At 50.0% G+C, this 9,284-nt stretch overlaps 1 protein-coding gene across 3 annotated transcripts in view; it reads left to right on the forward strand.

Annotated features, from left to right (window-relative positions):
• Window positions 1–9,284, forward strand: part of PREX1 (phosphatidylinositol-3,4,5-trisphosphate dependent Rac exchange factor 1) — a 266,015-nt gene that overhangs the window by 126,087 nt on the left and 130,644 nt on the right. The window contains exon 1 of one of the 3 annotated variants that reach the window (XM_055090353.1): window positions 1,905–5,153. The exons of 1 other annotated variant lie outside the window; for it this stretch is intronic. In XM_055090353.1, coding sequence (XP_054946328.1) covers window positions 5,058–5,153 — 96 coding nt within the window. In that variant the 5' untranslated portion in view covers window positions 1,905–5,057. Of the gene's footprint in view, window positions 1–1,904; window positions 5,154–9,284 lie in introns of those variants that run through there. One more of the 3 variants, XM_028499708.2, reaches the window with a different exon arrangement.

The following is a 9,284-nucleotide window of genomic DNA, read 5'->3' on the forward strand; positions in this document are numbered from 1 at the left end:
CTGTGTTGGGTCTTCGTTGCTGCGCACGGGCTTTCTCTAGTTGCGGCGAGCGGGGGCTACTTTTCATTGTGGTGTGCGGGCTTCTCATTGTGGTGGCTTCTCTTGTTGCTGAACACGGACTCTAGGCGTGTGGGCATCAGGAGTTGTGGCACGCGGGCTTCAGTAGTTGTGGCACGGAGGCTCAGTAGTTTTGGCACACGGGCTTAGTTGCTCCATGGCATGTGGGATCTTCCCGGACCAGGGATCGAACCTGTGTCCCCTGCATTGGCAGGTGGATTCTTAACCACTACGCCACCAGGGAAGTCCCTCTGATCCACTTTGAGTTAATTTTTGTGTGTAGTGTGAGGAAGGGGTCCAATTTTATTTTTTTTTGCATGTGGATACCCAATTTTCCCAGCAGCATTTGTTGAAAAGACTGTCCTTTCCCCATTTAATTGTCTTAGCACCTTGTTAAAAATTTATTGACTATAAATGTAAGGACTTCTTTCTGGACTCTCACTTCTTTTCCATTGACCTATATGCCTATCCTTATGCCAGTACTGTACCACCTCTTACGATTTGGAGAAAAAGTGTGCCAGTAAAGGGCACAGCAAGTGCAAAGGCCCAGAGGCAGGAATGGACCCTGAGTTTGTGGCTGGGCAGAGCGGAGTCAACACTCCCTTGTGAACCAAGACACCAAAGCCAATACCTTCCCCTCAGTTTTGACCCAGCCAGGAACCTAGCCAGAAGGTCCTGCTCAGTTTCAATTCTCCATGCTCAGCAGTGATCTCAGGCAGGAGGAGAGGTGGGAGCAGCCAGGTGGAAGAGGGAAATAACCTTTTTCTCATTTTTACTAGCTACTGGGTGTTGGCAGCCCCTCAGGGAACCCATCAGTGGAAGATCGCTGAAATTCCAACTTCCAGGGGTTTCGGATGTGGTGGCAGTGCCTCCCAGGGTGTGACAGGCCATAAAGCTCTTGGTCTCAAGAATAAGAGAGCTGAGGGCTTTGCACTTGTGGAGGGAGGTGGGAGGAGGTAGGATCCCACGGACACAGGCTGGAGAAGCATGGAGTACTGGTTAAAAACGTGGGCTCTGGACTTCAATTTCATGGGTTTGAATTTTGGCTCCACCCCTTAGCAATCTTCGACCTTGGACAAGTGACCTCGCCTCTGGGTCTACCTCAGCTTCCTCATCTGTCACATGTATCAGGATATATTTTAGCTACAGTGACGGAGACCTCAAAGAACAGTGACTTAACGTGTAATGTTATTTCTGTACAAGGCAGTCCAGGGTTTATGTTCTTCCACCCCTGGTTTCTCAGATGTTCACACCGTGTCCAGGTTCCAGCCCAGGGAAAGGGGAGACGGGCAAGGAAGACGGAAGCTGCACACACCCCAGTGATCAGAACCTGTGTCCAAGTGGACGGGAATGTTGCCTTTATTCCGGGTGGCCTTGTGCTCAGCTAAGAATCTGTTCTGTTGCTTTTGACCAGGGATCAGCAAGCTTTTCCTTTAAAGGACCAGATAGTAAATATTACAGGTTTCACAGGCCGTATGGTCTCTGTCGCGACAATTCCACTCTGATGATGTGGCTACAAAGAAGTGAGGACAGCGGGGAAATGACTGAGCGTAAAGCTTCGTTTATTGCAACAGGTGGTGGGTTGGACTCGGTCTGCAAGCTTTCATTTGACCCCCTGCTTTTAGAAGGAGAGGATGCTGGATCTGCTTTGGCAGGTTGAGCCTCTGTCACTGCTCACTCAGAGGAAACAGGGAGCTGGCTGGGTACACTCCCCTTTCATGCCTTGTCTGGCTTGACAGAGGTTCAGATGCTCAAAATTACTTATACTGGAGCATGGGGCTGGGGGTGCTTTGGGGAGTTCAACTGAATTCCCCATCATAGGTCACAGGCTTCTATCGTAGTTTTATCTGTGGAAATGTCTGCAAGCAGGCCGTCAGCTCCAGGAGAGTTGGGGCAGTGTCTGTGTCATCTGTGTCCTCAACAGAGGGCCCAGCCTGAGGCCAGGTACACAGGAGGCCTCACTGGATGCATGAGTGGGGCACAGAGCTTCCTGGTTCCAGCCCTGAGCATCTCTTGCCCGGACCATTGCAGTAGCCACTAGCCAGTCTTCCTGCTTTTACATTCACTTTATGTTCCCTCCAGTGCATCTTCCACTTGGCAGTCAGAGGGGTTTTTTGAAGGCTAAATAAATTGGATGGTGATAGACCTCAGCTTATAACCCCCCATCACCTCCCCATGGCTCTTGGGATGAAACCCAGAGACCACACGCAGGCCTTACCTGATCTGTGTTTGCTGTGTGCATCCAACCTCAGCACCTGTCCTTCTCCTTGCTCACTCTGCTGCAGCTTCCCTGGCCTCCTTGCTGTTTCTCACTGCCTCAGGGCCTTTGCTTGTGCTCTTCTCTTGCCTGGAGTGCTGTTCCCACAGATGTTTGTATAGCCTGTGCCCTTACTTCATTCAGGTCTCCACCCTGCGGCCCTTCTCCTCAGAGAGACCTTCTCGGACCAGTGCACCTCCCTCACTCTCTGTCCCTTCACTTGCCTGATGTTTCACCTAGCACTTAATCGATAATATAAATTATATTTACCAGAGAGGAAGGTATTCCTATTTAACTATCTGAAAGGTTATAAATAGTATAGACGTTCAGAGCACTAACCTCAGAGCCAGACTGGTTAGGCTCAAGTCTGCTCCGTGACCTCAGGCAGATGACCTGACCTCTCTGTGCCTCAGTTCTCAAATCTGTCAAATGAGGATAATAATAACTACCTCATAGGGCTGATGTGAGGATTGAGTGAGCTCAAAAAGAGCGTAAGCGCTCACTAAATGCTAGCTCTTATTATTACTGTTAGTGGTAATACTCAACTTTTGGACTGTTCTCTTGACTGTGAGCTCCCTGAGGGCCATCTCAGTCTCTGTCCAGACCCCGGTGCTCTGGCACATTACCTGTTGCTCAGTCTGTGTTTGTTGAGTGAGGAGTGAATGGAAATACGTCCCCTTTGTACAAAAAGCTCAACCCTCAGTGACCCGCCTGCCTCCGTCTTACTTCCTCCTTGAAGCCTTTCCGGCCACACTGTCCTTCCCCTTCTCTGATTTATCACGAGCGCTTTCACCACTTGGGGCTGTTGTTTGTGCACGCCCCCAACCCCCGTTCCTCCCTCCCTCCATCCCTCCCTCTCCCTTCCCTGGGAGCACCTTTCCCAGCTCAGTTGCCTCCAGAGAGAGGGCTCCATCCTTCCCCACCCCTTGCTTCCTTTCTGGTCTGTCCTTGGGCCCAAGGCAGGTGCTCAGCAAACCCACAGGGTCCTGATGTTACAGAACATCTGGTCCTCGGGCCATTAGGATCCGCTCTCCAGAAAAGAGGCTGTTCATGTTCAGGCAGAGAAGAAATGAAGTGACTAGAGAAGACCTATTTTTGGAGCTGGTGCTCCGCAGGGCGTTCTCAGAACAACACCTGCCTGGCCCATTGCTGCTCGCGGGCCCTGCTAATGTGTATTGTCCTTCGGAAGCAGGACTGATAATGGCCAGCGTAGACTGAGTGCTTACTGAGGCTGTACTTTCCCTCGGAGCTGCGTTTCCTGCAGTGTCTGATTTACCCCTCACCATGAGCAGAACCGGATGACCGGGTTCAAATCCACATTCCTCCTCTTACTTGTTGGAGCCTTTGGACCGTCCTGCTGAGCCTCCATCTCCTCCTCTGCTAAATGGATAATAACAGAACCTACCTCCCAGGCACAGAGTGAAGGCTCATCGTCACCATCCTCCCCCACGTCACTGGTTTTCAGTCGATGAACCTGAGGCTTGGCATGGAGGGCATCTGGCCCAAGGTCACCCAGCCGCAGAGGCCCAAGGTCACCCAGCAGCCCAGGGGCGGAGCTAGCCCTGGAACCCATGTGGGACTGTACTGGGAACCAGCCCACTGGAGTGTCATATCTGTGATTTTTGAGGGAGCAGAGAGATGGAGAGATACTGGAACATCTGGGCATGTCAGGGCCAGGTGATTAGAGAAACTTATCTCTGCCGGCGCTGTCCTGTCGGTTGAGTGATGCGGCCTGAAAATCTTCCCTGATATCTTGAGGCCCAGCTGGTCTCTGCCGTCTCAGTTCCTTTCTTCATCACACTTACTATGGGGCTGAAACCCTTTGATTAAGACCGGCCTGACCTTTAGAGTGTCCCAGCCTGTGCCGGTGGTGAGGTGCGAGATGAGAGGGAGAAACAGTGGGGGAGGGGCTTGCAGATTAAGCCCCCGACTGGCCTCTTTGTCCTCTTTACGTGTTTCCTCCACGCCCCTGTGAAGGCAAGGGGTTCTTTATACCCATTTTACAGATGAGAAAAACTGGGGGCTAGGGAGAGGCAGTGTCTATGGCCACCTCTCTGGCCGACCGGGCTCTCTCTGTCTCTGTCTCTTTCTTTCTCCTTCTCTCTCGCATTTACTCTTCTCCAGCCGCACTGCCTCCTGGCTGTTTCCCTTCCAGACCCCATACGCTCCCACCATGCCCCTTTGCGTTTGCTGTTCCTGTTACCAGGCATGCCCTTCCCCCAGATTTTTGCAGGACTCTCTCCCTTGCTTTATCCAGACTCTCTGTTCAGATGTCACCCCCTCAGAGGGACTTCCTTGACCTCCCTATCTGAAAGAACGCCTCCTTTCCCAAGACCTTCTAGCCCCTCGTTCTGATGTGTCTTTGTAATATTTGTCACTGATTTTTCTTTATTTTGGCCCACCTCCTTTATTAGAATGTAATAGCCACCAGATGAGGAATTTTTCTGTTTTATTAACAAATTTGTCCGCAGACTCTAGAACACTGCCTGTTGTGGAGGAGCTGCTCAGGGGACATTTATTAAATGAATGAATGAATGAATGAGTGATGTTCTCCAGCTCCAGATCACACAGTTTGTCCAGAGTAGAGTTGGGACTTGGTTCAGGCCCGGGTGTCCTGGAGGCTGTTTGTTGCCCTCTGGGTTGATGTCCCTCATTCCTGCCCTCTCCTCTACCCTAGGAACTCGCCAAGAGGACGCCCGGCAAGCACCCCGACCACCCCGCGGTCCAGAGTGCCCTGCAGGCCATGAAGACCGTCTGTTCCAACATCAACGAGACCAAGAGACAGATGGAGAAGCTGGAGGCCCTGGAGCAGCTGCAGTCGCACATCGAAGGCTGGGAGGTGTGTCTGGGGCAGGAGGAAACTTCTGGGCTGGGGACCGGCCCGGGGGGTGCACAACTTGGGTTCAGACTGTGGTCTGGGCACCAGATTTGTCCTGTAGCATATTTTGTTTGGCCTCCATGGCGTTTGCAAAAAAAAAAAAAAAAAAAAAAAAAGTTTAATTATTTTTCAATTAGGTCCACATAAAAGTCTAGATTTAAAGTTTCTCTTAAAAAGTTGGTAACACTGGGCCCCCATTTTCCAGGTCAGCAGCCTCTGGAGCCTCTAGTTTTCCTCCATCTCCATCACTCCCCAGTCACTCTCCTTCACATGTTGCCTGTCTGCCTGGTGTCCCTTGAGCTTTTGACGCCAAGGTCAAGGGTAGCTTTTAAGGGTTCACTCCAGGATAGAATTCTGGCTTTGACACTCCCTTACCGGGTGACTGTAGGCAAATGTCTTAACTTCTCTGAACTTCGGTTTCCTTATCTATACCTGCATATAGTCGGTACTCAATAAGTGATAGGTACGGATATTACTATGATGATGATTATTAAGGGATGGGATTCTTGAGATCTTCTGTTGTGTCTTCCTAAAATTATTAGAGCTGTCCTAAAAAATCTGTAGAATGAAATGGGAAAATCTGAATAAATAAAAAAGTCAATATCCGAGTAAGTACAGCTGGAATGGGAGATTAAGACTAAAGAGCAAAGACTCTTGGACACAGATAATTCTCTGAATCATCTGCCTTAGACCCTTTGGATTTTCTGGCACTTGCTACATTTGGGATTTCCACTTCATCTCCCTGTGTCGGGGAGTTCTAAATGAGACTGTATAGCTACGAGGTTGAGGGTATGGCTGCAGAGGGGAGGGACCTGTGTTCTGGAGGAGGTGGGTGTTGTGGATTAGTGTTTGTCAGGTACCCACTCTCCTCTGCCTGGCCTTCCTGCCCTGCTGAGGCTGGAGAACAAATAGTTGCATTTCTCAGACTCCTCTGTAGCTCAGGTTTGGGATATGATTGGCCAAGATCAGCTCCAGCTGCTTGAGATTTGGAAAGCAGGAGGGGGAGGGAGGCCACCCTTGTGCTGTTTTTGCAGCAAAGCACAGCCGTGTTTGTGTTTGACTTTCTGTGATAGCATTTGCAGAGGGTCTGGTTTCCAGCTTCTGAGTGTCAAGAGGAAGGGCATCCATTGTGTTGTTGGTGTGTATCTAGCAGGATGGGGTGGCTTTGTAGCTGATAGTTGAGGCAACAGCTTCTGAGGGCCTGGAAGCAGCTTGGGCAGCATTTCCCTAGAATATCAGCTCGGGCAGGTGGTGGTCTGATTCTCCTTTTCCCCAGTTGGAGCAGGGGCAGTGGCTTCCCTGGAGGGCCAGTTCTACAGTGTTCTTGGTTTTCTGGCAGCTGTGATTCTAGGCTCTTCTAACCCCTCCAAGGATTGGATAAGGCCCTCATTTCTTTCTGCTTAAAATGCATAGCTTGGTTTCTGTTCCTGCACCTGAAAATTGTGTCAGGATGTGTCCTCTAAGGAATCACATTTCACCTTCATGATGTCCGAGCTCTGATTTGGTTTCTTGTGATCCTCTCAGCCTTCCCCTCTATGGTTCCATGATGGCAGCAGCTCCAGGCATCATGTGTTCCAAAGCAGGAGGAGACAGGGGCTCGGCCAGGGCAGTGAGGGGGAGCTCTCCTCCCTAGTGGAGGAAAACCTTTCCCAGAAGCCCCTTTCCAACTCATTGGCCAGAAGTGCGTCACTTGGCCACTTTCAGCAAATATGCTAACCTAAAGAGCACATAGAGTGGACACGTTTAAACATCTGCCTGTTTGGGCTTTGAGCTTCCTGGCAGCCAAGGTAAAAAGAGCAGGACACCTAAGTTACTTAACATTCATTGTCAAAAAAGGAACAAGCTGAGCAGTTCTTCTGGGTGACAGAGACTTTCCTGGCATCCAGCTAGAAGGGAAATTTCTCACGTGAGCCCCTGTGGAGAGAGTATTAAGCAAGCAATTTGGCAGTCAGAGCAGAAGTGATTTCCAGATGCCTCCTGGTAAGGGCCTAGGAAAATAGGAACTAAGGGTCTTTGGGGCCCTTGTTGACCCTGAAATATCTGCAGTTTGAGAATGGCCCTTATTTTGATCTCTGTCGTTGGGTACAGTAGGAAATAAAGTGACCTAGAATAAGAATTGCTGGCAATTTACTGAGCACCTATTACACATTTTCAACACTAGAAGAGAGGGCAGTTGTTATCCCTGTTTTACAGATGAGAAAACTGAGGTGCAGGGTCTTGGCTTTGGGGCCCAGCCTTTTTTTAAAAAATTAATTTAATTAATTTATTTATTTTTGGCTGCATTGGGTCTTCGTTGCTGCACGTGGGCTTTCTCTGGTTGCGGCGAGCAGGGGCTCTTCTTTGTTGCGGTGCACAGGCTTCTCATTGCAGTGGCTTCTCTTGTTGTGGAGCACGGGTTCGAGGCACGCGGGCTTCAGTAGTTGTGGCACATGGGCTCAGTAGTTGTGGCTTGCGGGCTCTAGAGCACAGGCTCAGTAGTTGTGGCGCACAGGCTTAGTTGCTCCGCGGCATGTGAGATCTTCCCGGACCAGGGCTCGAACCTGTGTCCCCTGCATTGGTAGGCGGATTCTTAACCACTGCGCCACCAGGGAAGCCCCCAGCCTTTTAACTTACAGATTATCCCGCCTTATGCAAGTTTGTCCTACTCTCCTGGCCTCATTTTCCCCTACTTGTCTAATTTCAGAAATAACATCTCTGAAGTTAACTCCTGGCGTCATGGTGAGGGTCAAGCGAAGGATAGAACACGAATGTTCTTCGGAAAATGTGAAATGGTTTTCTGTATAGTAGAAAGGTTGTTGTTGTAGTTGTTGTTGTTTTTGCGGTACGCGGACCTCTCACTGTTGTGGCCTCTCCCGTTGCGGAGCACAGGCTCCAGACGCGCAGGCTCAGCGGCCATAGCTCACGGGCCCAGCTGCTCCGTGGCATGTGGGATCCTCCCAGACCGGGGCACGAACCCACGTCCCCTGCATCGGCAGGCAGACTCTCAACCACTGCGCCACCAGGGAAGCCCAGTAGAAAGGTTTTTAAGTTTAATTCAAGGTGACTTGGGAAAATAATACGTTCTAGCTAGAAAAAATAATGTTTGACAGTGAAGCTGCTTGTAATAGCTTCATGCCCTCAGTAGTTAGAACTTCAGGGGACAATATGACTTACAGGTGTAGTTCACAGTGAACGATGGTGGTTGCAAATCCTGATTTCTGATTCTTTCTTTGATCCTTTCTAATCTTTTTGTTTGACCTCTTGCCAATCTGATTAGAGGGCTGTCATCTCCCTTGGAATATGGCTGACAAGGGACTTATTTCTGGAGGAGGGGGAGTCTTTTCTTGGCCACTTTCTTGCTGTGCGCTTGGGCTTGCATCGTTAGTTTGATCTCCAATCTCTGGGTTTTTTTTTTTTTTTTTTTGGCTTGATCCTCTGTAAGCCAATTGTCCTTTTTAGTTGTGGGACTGGTTTAGTTAAAACCGGATAAGTTAACCCATAAATCCATTTTACTGAGCACAAGTAAATGGGAGTATGTCGCAGTACTGTGGATGTGAGTGTATGAGCCCACCCCCTCTGCTTGGTGGGGTACCTTTGCCTCAGTTTCCTCATCTGTACAGTCTGGCTAATGGCAGGATGCCCCACGGGTCACTTGAGGATTCAGGGAGTGGATACATGCAAAGCGCTCAGAACGGTGCTTTCTTTATTGGATCAGAGTAAACGCTCAATAAACATCAGGAGGAGCCGCGGCAGCAAAGCAGGATTTCTTTCTTCATTTTTTTTAGATGAGAAAACATCATGCAACTTTGCCTAGGGCTCATACCAGTGTGGGCTGACCCTCCTGCAAAGGGACACTCCGGACGTGGGCCCCGCAGACTTTCGTGAGAAGCTCACGGTCATAAAAAGAAGTGCATGTTCTTAATAAGAAAGAAATAGAACACACCAGTCTTGCTGGCTCTGGAAGCCCTGCTTTAAGAGACCATCAACTGCACTCACCCACGAGGGACAGAAGGAAATAGGGGTGAGGAAACATAAGACCATTAAAAAGAAGGACCTGGGCTTCCCTGGTGGCGCAGTGGTTGAGAGTCCGCCTGCCGGTGCAGGGGACACGGG

The sequence above is a fragment of the Physeter macrocephalus genome, chromosome 14 (assembly GCF_002837175.3).
Source record: "Physeter macrocephalus isolate SW-GA chromosome 14, ASM283717v5, whole genome shotgun sequence".
Taxonomy (NCBI): Eukaryota; Metazoa; Chordata; class Mammalia; order Artiodactyla; family Physeteridae; genus Physeter; species Physeter macrocephalus.